At 38.9% G+C, this 17,772-nt stretch overlaps 1 protein-coding gene across 1 annotated transcript; it reads left to right on the top strand.

Moving 5' to 3' along the window:
- Positions 1 to 4,792: 4,792 nt before the first annotated feature.
- rgs8 (regulator of G protein signaling 8) lies at positions 4,793 to 14,479 on the top strand. Its single transcript, XM_026998834.2, is given in 5 exon segments — positions 4,793 to 4,833; positions 8,786 to 8,896; positions 9,512 to 9,573; positions 14,019 to 14,185; positions 14,285 to 14,479. Coding segments are annotated over 5 exon segments (576 nt in total).
- Positions 14,480 to 17,772: the final 3,293 nt, after the last annotated feature.

Here is a 17,772-nt window from a genome sequence, read left to right as displayed (position 1 = left end):
GAGCTGCAGCATGGGCGTTGCTCAGGGAGTAAAACTCCAGCCTTAATCATCAAGACACACAGCGGCATGCAGCTAAGATAAGGACTCCGTATTCACTACCCCATTCCACTGCACACACACAGAAACGTTTAAGGAGGAGGGAGGGGCCATATCGTGAAAGAGCCCCCCCTCAAGGGTGCGACTCCCGGCGCGCCAGCCTAACAGGCTGCAGACCCGAGACCAACGCCAAACGGCGAGGCCAAGGGACTGGGCAGTCCACCACAGGTCTGCACGAGCAGGAGCACAGGGAGGAATACAGGGACTAGGACAGAGACAGATACAGGAACGCACACACTAACGGGCACTGACACAGACACAGAGGGGAACAAAGTGATTGGTTAACAGGGACTGGCACGGTGACAGGGACAGGCACATGAACACCACCACACGTTCAATAGTCCGAGGAAGGGAGAAGGCGCCCCAGTCAATCCCCCAGTCATCGGCTGGTTTGGAGGCTGACCAGCCTGGGGAAGACTGTCCTTCGCAGGCTTGGGTAGTGGCGACTGTCCCGATTTTGGCGCATGCACACCGGCAAGCGCACCAGCTATGTTGTCCAGTTCCAGTGCACGCATTGGTGTTGCTGCCTTTTTGCCTCCACGAGGCTTAGGTGTAGGCGCATGCGCTTTGGGACCTCTCACCTTAGGGAGAGGAGTGTCCTCCTCTGAAGACAATGTCGCTTCTCTGCCAGTCACCCGGGGCAAATTGCTCGCTCCGGGGGCAGCATGCCCTGGGCGGAGCCTTAGGTGGAACCTTGGGTGCTAGAGGCTTGTCATCCTCGGAGCCTGTAACATCACTCTGCGAGGAAGGATCCCCATGAGGGACCTCTTCAACCTCCATCAAAGGGTCCTCCGCACGATCAGACCCCATTTCCAACCGCAGACCAATGCTTTCCAGTCCGGCTTCGAGGACTGGAAATCATTACACCAGTCCTCTGCCTCCACACCTGGACCACGCTCACCTCCTGTGGGTATCAGGAGGGTGCCCAAGGACACGGGGGGCTTCTCTGCACAGGCTGTAGGAAGGCGTCTACCTCCCTTCTTTCCCTTCCTTTTTCCTCTCCCAGGTATCCTTGATCGGTCAGAGTTTCTGTGATACTACAAGGCTTAAACAAGATGCGGGGACGAGGCATGTTGAGACAAACGTTTTATTTAAAACAAAACACCTACACTTAGCACTACATTACACCAAACACCGACAAACAAACGACAACTCATGAGACATATATATACACACACTCAAGACAATTACACACAACAAGGATCAGATGGACGACACAAGAGGGCATGGCACTACCGACTAACACACACACACCGAGATGTTTGAGGAGGAGGGAGGGGCCGTATCATGACAAAAAGTCAATAAAGGGAAGTGACAGGGATAAGGGGAGACTTTGATGTACCCTCCATGCTACTCAGCTTTTTTTAAGCCTGGCCTTGGTCTCTTTATTTCCTTGCAGAGAATAACAGCTGCCCCTCCCTTCATTTAGAGGAATTTTGTGAATACACTCATTACATAATGAAGGTGATGCAAACATTTCTCAGATGAGATTTGATTTGATATGCATGTCCTCAATAATCTGCTATATTACAAAAATATTAATTGCTTATTAGAATGCACTGACTTTTTCTATTATTAGTTTCCATGGCATATGTTACTAATTAGAGAATTAAGAATTAAGAACATTAGACCACATATATTTTGTCCTGAAACAGAATTTATGCACCTGACAAGCCAGTCCTGTAAAAATGCATACCCTTCCAGCAAACCCTATAGGAGAAACTATTTTCTCCATATAGGAAAACTATTTAAAATGTTGCAAGTAAATAATGATGTTTAATCTTGAACATTGCCAAAGCAATTGGCTGGCCATAGGTGATTCTGACCCATCAGCAGCAACATGCCATAATGCTGACTACATCTGCCCTATTTTAAAGTAATCCAACACTACTAGTGACTCTTCCCAAACAAGATCGCAATACAACAACAATGTTCTAGACAACAGATGAAACACATCCTGAAACCTTTTGTTTCATTTCTTGTGCATAACCTAATGAGGCAATGATGCAGCTGTACAAGATGTAACTGAGCCACCTGTACAATTACTCATGGTTCCCTGAAATGGAGAAATGATGCTTAGAAAAATCTCAGACTGATATATATATATATATATATATATATATATATATATATATATATATATATCAGAGTTGATAAGAGGTTAAAGTACAACATGTCAGCTTTAATGGAGCAATAAGTAATTTTTCCAGTGATTCATCTTTGCATCATAAAACAGCCATTATACTGACACCTAGTGGCCTGGATGTTTCAGAGATTCTGTACTAAATCTATTTTCCCCATGTGGGGGACCAAATTTATGGAGCATAAACTGGTTACAAACAATTTTAGTCTTCATCTTATCTGAAAAAAATGGTAAAAATTACTGATAGCTCCTTTAATGTTTTAGGTATTTGCATCTATACTGGGTTTATATATATATAAACCCAGTATAACCTCTTATCATGTTTGATTTCAAATCTAATGTGCTGTTGTACAGAGCCAAACCAACAAAAATGGTGTCACTGATTTACTTACAGACTGTGTTGTGTTCAAAGCATTGCATCCCTATAGTAGTTACTAAATACAAGAGCCTCACACATAGAAGCACTTTCAGCAATTTTCATGTGATTTTTAAGAAGTACATAAGCAAGTACAAAATGTCACTGTACCAAGGAGATGCAGGACTTCCACCAATGTGTAGAATGTTCACCACGGTGCCAAAAAGTACTAGCACACAAGTACAAGTACATAAGCAAGTGCAAAATGTCACTATAACATGGAGATGCATGACACCATGCCGACATCATGGTGGAAATGGTGTAGGGTGTGATTGTAGACATTGGCTCCAAGGCCTTCAGAACCTGGCTAATGGAAATTGTGAGCTAAGCCAACTCACAGGCACAGTGAACATAATATTTATGTTCGGCATACAATTTCTGGAGGTGGTGGAGCTTTCGTTCAACATTTGGGAGTATACTTTTGACACATAATAATAATTACATTATTGCTTAAATTTGGGCTGGTTCATTCAGACGTACTGTATGACCAAAATTCATAATAGGTCTAAAAATAATAAGCAGGGAAATACAAGTAGATCTACCACATAGGATAGTATAAATTCAACAGAGGCACAAATGAAGTGAAGATGTGTTTCTGACAGAAAAAGACGCTTTTTCTTCTATAACATAGTTAGTTAAAATTGTCACTAATATTTAAAAAATATGTTTTAATACCATAAGTCCTAAAGAATATCAGTAATGGAGGAAGGGGTGTGTGTGTGTGTGTGTGTGTGTGTGTGTGTGTGTGTGTGTGTTTGTAAGTTCCATCTTATTTTACACAGCAACATGGAACAATTAGGAACATAAGCAGAAAATGACTTCCTTCCTGCCTTACAGTCTGTCCATTAGACTTCCAGTATGTGAGGTCAGACAGAAACTTTGTCAACTGGATTAATACAATTAGTTACAAGAGAGGCAGATTTACAGCCTACTGCATCTATCATGGAAGTGATAAGCATCCAGGCCAATCAGAAATCTGGTCATGGAAGTAAGTGAAATGCAGGCTTGACCTCTAGTGCACTGCGCCCAGGTAGCTGAAAACTGGGTGGGTGGGCAGGGTGATGGATGGATGAACAGATAGATATGAAAGCAGAACAGCAGATCCTTCAGAATTAGAATTTATAGGAAGCATTAATGTAATATGAAAAAAACACACCGTAACACTAGCCAAGCCCATAAATTGTAACTCTGACCAACATTGCTACAAGGTCTGTGAAAATTGGTAGATGGGTTGAAGTGCAAGATATGGAAACTGGTAGCGGATGAAGGCAGAAAACTACAGGTTCCACAATGTATTGTGTTAACTACACTGGGGGTAGTTTCTAAACACACATGGTGTATTCAGAAAGTAAATGGATAGTTCGTTATATAGGTAACACTTCCATTCAATGATGCAGCTGATGACATTTTGGAAGGATGAAGCAGAAATATGCAGATTTGCAGATGCTAAGGGTAGCTGTGAAGGAATCAAAAGTAGTAAGAGGGCTAGACAGTGGCTGTAGATGAGAAGCTCACATGCTAGTTTGAGATATGCAGCATAAAGATGGAGTGGCTGAGGTTTTTTGGTGTAAGTAGATGATGAGAAGGTGAGTATACTGCCAGATACAGACTAGTAAATCCAGATGGAACCGGTGGCACTGAGCGTGCATTAACAATGCCAGTGGGGCTGGCTACAGCCTTAATCACCAGAGAACCTAGTATGGATCTGTCAAGTTAGGGGGTGTTTGATGTTGTACTCAATAAATTCCAATTTGAGGCACTCGAGGCACATTTGTGGTACATTTAACAGTGCCAGTGGGGCTGGGTAAGACCTTCATCACCAGGCAGCCAATATGGATTTTATGGTTTAGGGAGTGATTGGCAGAGTGGGGCAGTGCAGTAGGTAAATATAGGAAGGTTACTTCAATGTGTGCTGTTGGTCTGGTGCCTAAAGTCCATATAGAACTGATTACAGTCCATATAGAACTGGATACAGCCTTTGTCACCAAGGACATCAATGTGGGTTTACCTTTAAAGAGGTTTTGGTATGTGATAGGTCTGTTGTTTAAAAGTGAGCTTAAAGGGGCGTTGGTCTAGGACAGCAGACCTCAAAGTTAAGCCTTCTGAAGATATTGTGGGTTTAATTCAGTGAAACAAAGATGAAGCTGCAATATAACGACCCCTGGGTAGAGCTTGCAAGGTACTGGGTTCTTAGAGATGTTATGTTTATTATGAGTGAAGCAAGGGGTCTGGGTCCCCATGTGAAGCCGTATTGGTTTGGCATAGGATATTTGACATTTTATGTGTACGATTACACATATTATGCTAGAGTAACTTATTCTGCAAGCTGACAACACAGTGGTGTCAAGATATGCATTTCACTTTGTTTAAGCATTTTAAACTGCTAAATTATTGCATCCATCCATCTGTTCTAGGTTTAGTTGATCAAGTAGACAAATGGACAGAGAGGACTCAAGGTTTCCCTGTTCAGAGCAGCCAACCTTGAGTTAAAAATAGAGTGAGGGAAGGAACTCAGATGGAAAGACAAATTAAGTGTGGGCAGAAGAAACTCAGCAGGAACCCAACAGAGGGGCACACTGGCAGACTTTCACACTGACTGTGAGAATGTGCTATACTTCAGATGTCACCAGTTAGCTGTGAGGGATCCCTTAAACTGGTGAGCAAATCCAGAGGTATCATGCATCATTTTTGTTGCTCCCTTCTTTTGACCATTAAAAAAACACAGTTAACAGAAGAAACCATGTGAGAACAGCAAAGTCATTGCCTGCCTTTTCATACTGATATTCACATGGGTGTATATGTTTTGAGCTACATTAACAATGTAAAACTAGTTCAGCTTGGCTGCGGATAAAGTGGAGCATTATGCATTAGCTTCTTTCTGTCCCCTAGACTGCCTCTAGATATTTTAAGAAATGTATGAGGCTAGAGATTGAGCTGCTGCCTCAATAGAGATAAGCCTCAGTGTAAAGGGGAAATCTAAGACAATCCACAGGGAATGTGCATGTTACAAAGCCAGACACCAAGCATCCCCAGGCAGCACCAAAATGAGCAGTAAACGCATCAAAGAGAATTTATGACTATTCACTTGCTGACATGCATGAGCTCTGTGAGAGGAAGAGGAAAGGGAAATGTTAGTTAGATTTAAATTTGATGAGCCATCTCATGAGAATTGTTTAAGGACATCTCTGTTTAAGGATATCAAATATCTTTTTCAGTAGCCCCCCAGGACTTATTTTTGCTGCATGGTTGGATAGTACATGCACTGACTCCTCCTTCTGACTACATAGATTTGTCAGTAGATTTTATAAATAGCACAGCACATGTCCTTAGGTAAAGATAATAGTGCTTCATGTAATGAGCTATCCAGGAAAAAAAAATTCAAATGGCCAGGGCTAAAATTATTTAAAGGATTAAAGTCTTCATTTAGAATTAATCTTAGTTTTAGAAGATTTGTAAAGACAAACACATTTTTAAATCACCCTATAATCTAAGAATTGGTTGCTTTCAAATATGTCCCTGAGAATCTCAATCATTAAATATTTAATAATGAACATAAACTGCTTACTGACTGCAGTAAGTCGTAGGTTTCATTTTATATTGTTTGTAAATGTCAAGTCTATAAAACATCTGAAGACATATTATTGAAATTTTGCAGAAAGAATGCCTATAAAAAATAGATGTTAAATGATTTCAGTAATGGTTTGCCAGTTTCCACCAAATTAAATAGTTAACAAACAACATATGCTTCAGGTCCACATAATTTTTTGTTGCCATTTGTTTACTTGTTTGCCTGATGGTTTGTTTTTTTGTTGTTGTTTTTGTTGTTGTTGTTTTATTCCAGACCAAAAGAGAAAGAATTATTAAATGTGAACTTAGTTTGCTTATACCAACACAAATGATGGAACAGTATTACATGAACAAATGGAAGAGCAGTATCCATGGCAACCATGTTTCTGAGCTAACATATTTCCCTTCAATGCAAAAATAATCCTATTGACCTAATGGTTAAATGATGATGCTAAAGAAAATAGAAATATCTGTTATACTCTGGGAAAGTAACTTCCATCAGACAAAGTATACAATTTATTTATTGCAATGTTCACAATTAAAAGATAAATGGAGAAACAATAGATTAACTTATTGCATAGAGTTATATTACTTGTTTGCTTTCATGTAAGGGCCAAAAGCAATTTAAGCATTTCATACATTTTTAAAAAACGTTTTATTGACAAATACATCCAGCAAAGACTTAATATTTACAGTGTTGACCATTCTTTTTTAACCCTCTCCCTCAGATGAGAAGTAGCCCCACATATGAATGGTCTCAAGATGCCTCACTGTTGGCATAACGTAGCACTCACCTTTCTTCTCCGGACAATCATTTGTCCAAATGTCCCAAACAGTCTGAATGGGGCTTCATCAGAGAAAATAACTTTACCCAAGTCCTCTGCAGTCAAATCCCTATACTTCCTACAGAATCTATCCTTTGCGTTTTTCTTGGAGAGAAGTGGCTTCTTTGCTGCCCTTCTTGACACCAAGCCATCCTCCAAAAGGCTTTGCCTCACTGTGCATGTCACACCTGCCTTTTGCCATTCCTGAGCAAGCTCTGCACTGGGAGATGGTCCTGGCACTTGCTTGACTTCCTTGGGCACCCTGAAGCCTTCTTCACTGCAATTGAACCTCTCAACTTGAAGTTCTTGATGATTCGATAAATGGTTGAATTAAATCAGCTGCCTTGTCCTCGTTAACACTTTTTCCTGAGCTAACGAGATCACTGAAATTGTGTTAGCAGGCTATTTTGTGGCAGGGCTGAAATGCGGTTGCTGGAATGCAGTAATTTTTGTGATTAAGTTCATTTTCAGGGAAAGGAATGACTTTGCAATTGATTGCAATTCATCGGATCATTCTTCAAAATCTAGAGTTAATGCAAATTACCACCATAAAAACTTAAGCAGAAAACTTTGTGAAAACCAAAATTTGTGCTAGACTCAAAACCTTTAGCCAAACTGTAGATAAAAACTGATGCGGTGTAATGGGAAATGTTCTTTAACATGGCTCTTGAACAGTGTAAGTCTGCTGGAGAGGGGATAGAAGATGCAACCGTGCACAAAGGCAGAAAAAAGACAGCTATAAAAAAATGAAGAGGCTGCTTGTTTTGTGTCCCGGGAGACTGTGGCATCTGGCTGGCTCTTAACTGTCAAACATGTGAACAGTAATTTTCAAAATGTGTTTACTAAAGACAATTATATCTTCCATTGTTTCACAGGTAAAGCCTTCATGTAAAAAAACCCAAAACAAAACACTAGGACATTGTGGAAGGCACTACAGCTCCAAAGAGCTCCAGCAGTCAGTACCTATTATAGTTTCATATCTGGTTTATTGTGCCTTATTATTATGACTGAATAATGCTATTAATTATAACTAAATTCATGTAGCCAAAATAATGACAGTTTGTTTATCAGTTAAGTTGCTTGTTTGTTGCAGTTATTTCAAAATATCATCTTCTTCTATATATAAAGTTTAAATTAATTCATTGTCATATGTTTTCTTCTGCTAACAGGATTAAATTTTTTTTACACCTGTTTAATTTTCCATTTCCTTTTAAACATTATATAAACATCCTCCTAAACAACTATATAAACTTTGACTTCCCCACAGAGGCAACAGTTAGTAAACATAGAAGTAGACATAAAAATACATGAAAAATAAAAACATTCCCTGATATAAATTGGATTTCTATGGGCCCTTGGGGTGTTTATAAAAGATTCCATAGTCATAAGAGCTGAGACCAGCAAATTGCTTTTTACTATATAAAATATTTTTAAAAATTATAAAATATTATTTTATATATATATATATATATATATATATATATATATATATATATATATATATATATATATATATATATATATATATTATATGTATAAAATATTTCATACAATGTTTTAACACACAAAGTACAATATGAGTGTGCTTATGGTACATGGATTAAGTTTCACTGTGGAATTAATTCAGTCATGTGTACATGGATGTTCATCAGCTCTCTTGTATAGTCCTCATTGTCTGGTAGTACTTGATTTTTCTTTTCTTTTTTTCTTTTTTTTATTCAATACAATTCTTTCTTTCAGATCCAGAACCACGAAAACCAGACTAAGATGTTTATCCAATAAATCTGACTAATGTAGCAACTTTTCTGAATTTTCACCTCATGGACTGAAGAGATCCACAAAACATCCAAAGTAAGTAATATGTAATGTTGAGGAGTTAGGAAGCAGAAGCATACGCTGAAGAGACCAGACCGGGATTTATTATGGGCAAATCCAGAATCACAAAAGTTATAACACTGCAGTGTCATTGAGCCAATATGGAAAGTCCAGGAAAACATGATGAAAGGGAAATATACACAATGAGGGCTGGTTACACAAGAACAACAAAAACACAAGCACCAAAAACATACAAGGAATGGAGTACAAATAGAGACTAGGAATAGCAATAACAGTAAAAGAAAACACAAGGCTTGGATTACACACAAAGGCTAGGAATCACGATAACCAGCCAGCAAACAGGGACAAAGACTGGACTTAAATACACATACTAATAAGAATTAACAAGACACAGGTACTACAAATGTTGGGTGGAGAAAACAAAACACAGAAGAAAAACAAATAAACGAGACAGGGTAACCATGACAAGGTACATGCTAGAAAGAACCAAACATGACAATAATACTCTACTAAACAAACAATATAACTGTATTTTCAAAATCAATTTACATATCCACATTTAACCTTGTTTAATCTTTTCAGGTTATCTACAATCAATGTGATATCTAACCATTTGTATAATCTGTTCAGTTTATCCACAGATGAAATAACTAAATGGGCAGATTCATTTGATGTACTTCTGTCAAACAAGTGTAAGTTATGTTCATCTACACTAAGAAGATACTTTTTTTCATTTCATGTTTTTCATTTCATACTGACTCATGAATTTGGCAAAATCTCTTTTGTCGATCACACACAAAATGACAGATGTATCTGGTGTGGCCTGTCTGCACAAATAGAACGGGTACTCTTAAGTACAGATCTAATACAAATCATACCATTACCATTAAGAGAAAACCTTCCTACCATATTAACCAATTTCTAGAAGTTGAAATAGAAGAGTAGAGGAAACAATAAAAGCAACAATGACATACTTACGGGATCTAGGGAATATCATTTATGTATTTCTTCACTCACCTTAATCTCAAAACAATGCACAATCATTGTGCCCTAAACCTCATTGCTCCTGCACTGCACTGTAATGCATGGTAGTATGTTAGAAAAACAGAGCATGCTGCCTTCTTGAGCTTGGGCAACGTACAGTTTTACATCTACATTCATGTATATAGTGTACTACATTCATGATGTGAGGAAAAGACATCTTGAATAATGCAAGACAGCCAAGCAATGTTTTATTTACATAGTTGCTTTTATTGCTGTTGGTAATTCTAAGATGGGTAAAGACACATCTGTTTTATTTGTGTGATGTCCTGTTTGTCTACATAATAAAAGCCTATGTAGACATGACACTAAAACACCAAGCAGAATTATTTGTTTATTTGGTGGAGAGAGAGAGAGAGAGAGAGGAGAGAGAGGTAGTAAAAAATAGTGTAGCGCACAAAAGGTTTCCAGGGAATCAGAATGTTTCAGTCAGAGTTCCTTCATCAGTTGTGTAGGCAAAGGCATCTAGGAGGTAAAAACAGTAGGTTGGGTGCATGACTGAACTACCATTAAGGTTACTAAGGTCCAGACATCAGAATCTTTATGAGATATATAATAAAATTGCTTTACTGTGGTTGGAGTGAATGATCTTGCTGTTACTACAAAATCTTTACTCAAAAGAGTGGTTCTTTGATTATGTCACAAACCAGACATACAGCTGAATCCAGAAAAGTGTGATACAGGTAACTAGAATTTTACTAGCAGACTGCTTAATTCCATGCCATTCATTTCCAGACATTAGGTAAGTCCAAATCCCTAATGATCTATCATGATGCTGGAGTGACAACTAGTTAGTTAGCATTAATTCCACCCAACCAATGTCAAACTGATAAACTCTCAATGAAAATATAAATTCAATGCAGTTTGTGTAAAGTGTTGAAATGCATGTTTAAATGAGGTATTCTTATATATATATATTTATTTATTTATTTATTTTTTTCCCCATTGCAAAATGCCAGGGACATTTGCATATAAATGCTGACTCTGTGTTTACCTTTGTCACAGACATAAAAAAAATGAAAAGACTGCATGAATCAAAGCTTGGACAAAATGAGGAGACTGAGAGAATAAGAAAGAGAGAAGGTGATAGAGATAAAGAAGGGTGGGTATGAAAGAGAGAAGTTGATGGAGATAGTATTATTGTATAAATATATTATTAAGCAAACTGTTTAATACAAATTAAAAGCCAAAAATGATGCAAACTCAAAAACAAAGATGGAATCAGAAGATACAAATTGTGATGCTGGTGGCATAGAAGGAGCGAGATGCCAGTGAAGTTCAGTAGTGTCTTTATTCTCCATAATGAGCTGAAATTCGAGTGATCAAACAACCACTGAATAAACAACAGTAAGAACTCAAAGGTTATCTAGTGACAAACGTTTGAGGATACTGAAGCAGGTATGCAGCAGTAGTACGGCTTGTTGTGCTGAAGGCTCATCGATGTGCAGCACTGATGGCAGGTACCTGTGAGAATAAATGCTGAGTAGAACAAAAGAGGGTGCAATTGGGCTGTACCCCTCTCAGACAATGAGGTACTGCAGCTGCCCAACTTTCCTTGCAAGTCCAACAGGACCTTGCACCTTGTAAGCCAGACCAGCAGTGGTGGTAGTAATCCTAAGCGTTTTGGGCCTAGGAGAAACAAGTACACCATGTTTCAGTAAGTTCTTTGCAGAAGAGGCATAGAAACTTACTGAGCTCCCGATGAAGAGAGTTATTCTGCCTGTTCACCTGGGGATGGTAGCCAGATGTGAGGCTTCCAGGAGTTCAGTTTCCCCATGAGCTCTTACCATACCTAGCCATCTTGCGATGTGAACTGCATGTCCCTTTTGGACACGATGTCCTCTGGCAGCCCAAGCTGTCTGAAGACATGGCAAAAGAACAAGTCAGTTGTGTCCAGGGAATAGGCTTATGGGCTAGGCCACAGATCTTACCACAGCGAGGATGGTGCCATACCACCTTGAGTTTCTTAATGAACATGGAGAAGTTGGCCAGCAGTAGAGAAGAGCAGGACACCAGTACAGTCCAAGAGATTCTAGCCCTCCCAATGAGCCAAGAGATGATGAAAGCGACCATGGCATGATTGGGCAGATAGAGCTTATATGAGAAGTATAACTCGCACTGGACCACAAACCCCTCACAGCCATCAGGATCTCTGCCATAAACTTCCAGGGTGGCAGTGTAGCAGTGCACCCCTTCGGAGGCTGGAGGGGTTGCGGGTCCATCCGAACTTGCTTTTGGACTCAGAGAGACTGCATACAGAGGGCAAGGTTCTCCACCATGGACCGAATCTCACCAATATCTTGCCTCTGCTGTCCAAGAGCCACCATCTGGACAGCCAGTAGGTTAGCCCAATCCGGGCTGCTCACCGCATTCCTTGTCGGCTGAGTATTCTGTAATGCTGATGACACAGTGGGAGCGAAAGGCGAGTGAAGTTCTGGAGTGTCTTTAATTTCCATAACAAGCTTGTATTCAAGCAATCAAACAAACACAGAATAAACAGCAGTAAGAACTCAATGGTCACCTAGTGATGAAGGCTTGAGGGTGTGGAAGCAGGTACACAGCAGCAATACAGCTCATTGTGCTGAAGGCTCGGCAACATGCAGTACTGACAGAAGGTACCTGTAGGCTTAAATAGTGAGGTGAATAAAAGAGGATGCAATTGGAAACAGGTGTGGGCAATCATTAATAAGTAGGTGTTTGGGACCCTGGCAGGTGTGGTGGCTTGCGTGCGTGTGTGCATGCTTGGGTGTGAGAGGACTCTTCTGGTGGGTACTCGGCACACCGTGACAAAGTTAACTATAAATTATGTTTAATACACTTTGGCAAGAAAGACAAGTGAGGTGTCAAGGGGATATTACAAACGGAGAGAAAGAGTAGAGGATGATGAGAAATGAACAGAAAGAATGGCAGGATGAAGGCAGAGGCAGGATGGGCATGCCCACAATCCCATCTAGCAAGCTCAGTTTTTTGACATTGGTATCAGTAAAACCCTGCATACAGCCATGGATTTGTGTGTGCATATATATTCAATACATGTATGTGTAATCAAATCTTGAATGCTTAAATCTACAAGGAGATATATTAGGCTAAATTATGATTGCATAATTAACATTTGCTTCATTTATTCAAATCACATCCATTCATGTTTGTGAGAGACATGCTGTTACCCTGGTACTCTTCCGAAAAAGAAAAAAAAATCTATATGTGATAAATGTTGCTGCAGTTGTGTTCTAGATAATAGGAAATTGTGAGTGACCCACCTGCTGGGAGGCTCACACTACGCAAACAACAAAAAGGAGGGTGGGAGCAAATAAAACCAGAAATTCAAGATGCAAAACATGAGCTATTCTCACAGATGTTATATAGACCACTGAAAAAGAGCTAGTTATATAGTCCAATAGACCACTGTCCCCTAATGAGAATTTATTATAACCAGAGCAATCTAAACATCAGCATAGAGCAAAATTCTGGAGCCCCACTGCAAGAGGCAGGGTGGATTCACGGGATGCACCCCCCCCCCCATAAGTCACGTGGTACGGCCTGCTGCGTGCAGGGGGTTTCACCCCATGTGTAACCACGTCCTCCATAATTGCACGCACCGGCACGGGTTTGATGTCATGTGTTTCTTTGTAATTTAAGCCTCTGTTAGTGAATGTAATGTGTTGGTTATTGTTAGTCTGCTACTATATGTTAATACACATTTGTAGTCATCGTTAAACGTTATTGTAGTCTGTGTTTAGTTAAATGTGTTCATTATGTCTGTCGTTAACGCTGTGTGTGAGTGCCACCGTTATTCGTATGTTATGTTTATAAATGTATCACTTTATCGAGGGAGTCTGTGCATCCTGCTCCACGCCCTTCGGCACTCGGGTCAGCAGAATCGTTACACACCTCAACAGTGCATGCTCACTACCATGCCAATGAGTCTAAATGTAACTAAGTATAAATGCATTAAATGAAATATATTAATTGCTAAATGTAAAGGAGTTCTTTAAGAGGCCACAGATATCCATAGTTAATTTGCCATTTTTTTTAACACGCACACACACACACACACACACACACACACACACACACACACACATTTGTTTCATAGATGGTTTAGCAATGTTCAGAGCGTTGCTCAAAACTGAGTTCAGTGATGAAAACATTGAGTTCTGGCTAACTTGTAAAGACTACAAAAAGATCAAATCACCTGTGAAGCTGGTGTCCAAAGCCAACAAAATCTACAAGGAATTCATTGATGTTCAAGCACCCAGAGAGGTATGGTAAATTAACAAGAACTGAATCAACTTTAATAAGAACAACAGGTGTTTATACAATTATTTATATGTACATTTTTTCTCCATACCTTATATAAAGGTTAATATAGACTTCAGGACCAGGCAAGAGACCAGACAGAAGCTTCTGGAGCCAACCTTTTCCAGTCTTAATGAGGTTCAAGTCAGGGTGTACAGCCTAATGGAGAAAGACTCCTACCCATGGTTTCTGCGATCAAAAATCTACCAGGATCTTCTGAACAGAACACAGATGCAATGCCAGAGGAAGTCCTTTTAAGACTGTGTTTTGCTTGTATGGGCAAAACCCATGGAGATGTTAGAGCACACCTTTTTTGTCATACATATCAAATCAGTCCTTGGGTTTACTGTTTAAGTAAGTAAATATGGACTGTAGAACTGTGAAGCTACCTTGCACTTGTATTGAGGATAATACATCCTGTTCCCATGTATTTCAATGTTTTTCTTCATATCAGTAATATACATGATGTTTAAACAATTATGTGTAAGCAGGTCTGTTTTCTCTTCTGCTAAGATACCCACCACAGTTTCTGAAAGGCTTAGCAATTGCCTGATAAGTTTGGTATTAGAGAAGAATCAACACCAAACCATTTGTAGCACATATGGTTACAAGGAATGCAAATGAGAACTACTGGCTTGTGAGCAAAAGCATGATAAATGTCAACGTATATGTACGAATATATACATATATGTTTAACGTCTAGTTAACCAACGCAGATTATTCATGTTCAACAAGACAGTTTTGTGTGTTGCTGCATGTATGCTTGGTCTGATGAAATTCCAAAATAGTTCAATAATTTTTAATTCTGACAAATTCCTATCCCCCCCCCCCCCATCTCCAATTCAAATGCTGAATATTATGCAGTTTACAGTTTATTCTTGCCATTGGTTAATTGTTTATTGTACTGTATAATGGTGTTCTTACTAAACTTAGTATTGTTCTCCTTTCTGTTGACTTGACTCATTATCAGATAATCTATAATGAGCCTCAGTAATCTCTGATAACTATTTTATTTTACCTACTGATATACGTTATTGTGGACATGAAAACCATTGGCCAAATGTGGATGGTCTTTCTTTCCAGGAGACACAAGATGTAAGCACATGTAGGTCAACTGATTGAAAACAGCAGTTTTAATCATTGTCACCCTAGTAACATTCCATCTTGGTGTCATCTCTTGGTGCAACACTAGTGGTAGTACAATATCTGAGCTGGTGTTTCTTCAGTTGCTAAAATGAAAAAACACAATTTCTACAGAGCTGATTCTTTAAATGTAGTTGACTTGTTACAGTTACTATCTTGTTTTAAAAATGAGGTTAATTAACTAGTCTGTCAGAGTCCGTCAGACCAATATTTTAAAAGCCCAGTGACCCAGTCTGTACACAATAAGTTTATCTAATAGGAATCCTAAAAACTTTATTACTTGTGACTTGAAAATCAGAGGGACTATTCCAATACTATTCCAAACTTGTATTTATTTAATTGGGAAAACCCAAATGTAGATGATGCCATTGTCCACAGCCAACAATCTGGATGTCATTTTATTAATTCTGGAAAGTGACGAACTTCTGTTGCATCATTTACATGAAATGGCTGCATCGGCCTTAGCACATTTTCAAGTTAAAATGGATTCATTAAAATGCTTTAATTTCAAAAGAATTCTGCAACATAATTAAAATTCCCCGTTGTGATAAGAACTTTCTAAATGGGGGTACTAGATAGAGAAGACTTGTTTTCCAGTCATAATAAATGTTAATATAACAAAGTTATGCATCTTTTTTGTACTCAAATGGAAGCTCAGTTTCATCCTTCTCAGAGAACTCTCTTTTTTCCTTCAAGCTCCTGGGAGCTTGAAGAGTATCTTAGCTGTCCTGAGGACTGCACTCTTTTGGACTGAGATCTTGGATATATATATATATATATATATTTTATATATATATATATATATATATATATATATATATATATATATATATATATATAAAATTTATTTATTTATTTTTTATCCCCCCCCCGAATTGGTTCCTGTACAGAGTAAAGCTGATAACCTTCTTAAAAGGGTTTAAAAGAATGACATTTACCTTTTCGGAGATGTCACCAAGAGTCTACGTGCCTTATATATGCATGCTTTTCTTGTCAATCATGAATGTGTTATCACAGATCAGGTATTGCTGTGTTCACATCCCTGTTTCTGAAAAGCTCTGTCACTTGGTTGCTAAGACAGATAGTAGTCGTTGAGCACTTTGAGTGCTCTGGGCCCTGACATGAAGTGATTGCTTGGAAGACGAATGGGGATTTCACAAAAGTCCCTCTTTGACGATGACTTAACCACTGAACTGAGGCTTGTGGAGATGACGCTACTGACAAGCACATGTTTTGCTTGCAGATGCTAAATAATCTTTTGCAAACATCTAGCTCATTGAATGAAATAAACTCTCATTGAACTGAAATAATGTATGTGTGATCCACATGCTCCTACTCAAGCAAAAATATGAAAAAGTATGCTCAAGTAATAAATAAATATATAAATTAACTATAATACTATTTTTTTTTAGAAAATTGCCCCAAACGTGGGACAGATCACTGTAGTACAAAATGTAGAAGTCATCACATCAAATCTTAAACAAAGGTAAATTAAGCTTTGCACAAATGTAACTGAGACTCAAGGTTCCCCAAAATAAACAGTGCTGGGAATCACCGGTCTGGCCTTTAGCAGCTGATTGAGGCATATTCCCGGACTGGTCCTCACTCACCGACCCTGCCCCCTAAGTCACACCATTTAACAGGCATTAGAGCTGACAATGACCTTGATGTGTGGCTTAGCACTCAGATGTTTTTTCCACATTGCTAGGAAACAGAGGACATGGTATGAAGAGTAGCTGAAAATGGTGCTGCTTCCATTATATTGTATGCAAAAATTTATTTCCACATCAAAAAAGACTAAAAAAAATAAATGTAGTAGCAAGGGCACTGAAATATACAGTATGTCAGCACACTTGCAATTACAATTAAATTTTTGAGTGTGAAAATTTTTTAGGTCTGTTTTTTTGGGTGTGGAACGTTTTATGCCACTAAAGCAAAATGTCATCCCTGTTGTTTAAAATGGCAGTCAAAGAAACTGAGCTTCCATTTGAGTACAAAAAAGATGCATAACTTTGTTATATTAACATTTATTATGACTGGAAAACAAGTCTTCTCTATCTAGTACCCCCATTTAGAAAGTTCTTATCACAACGGACCAGTGTTTAAAACCATACTAGGCTGACACTGGCCTGCAGCACATAATTGGCCAATGTTAGAACACTGAACTATGAACTATGCCATCAGTGAGTTTCTTGGCCTTATAACTGTTCAGAAAGTGTAGTTATCAAGATAAGAAGGACTGGGACACAATGCTGTGTCCCCAGTTAGACCAAACAAGCCTTTTCTTTTCTTGTTTCCCTTCTCAAGGATAGCATTTCCATTTCCTGCAGGTGAAGAGAAGCAGTAGGTGATCCTCTCCTGTGTCTTTGCAGGCAATAAGAAAAAAGCCCCAATAATCTCTCCGCACT

Source organism: Electrophorus electricus, chromosome 7, assembly GCF_041902795.1.
Source record: "Electrophorus electricus isolate QZ-2024a chromosome 7, ASM4190279v1, whole genome shotgun sequence".
Taxonomy (NCBI): Eukaryota; Metazoa; Chordata; class Actinopteri; order Gymnotiformes; family Gymnotidae; genus Electrophorus; species Electrophorus electricus.
The sequence above is the reverse complement of the archived record's forward strand: the minus strand, read 5'-3'. Positions and strand labels throughout refer to the sequence as shown.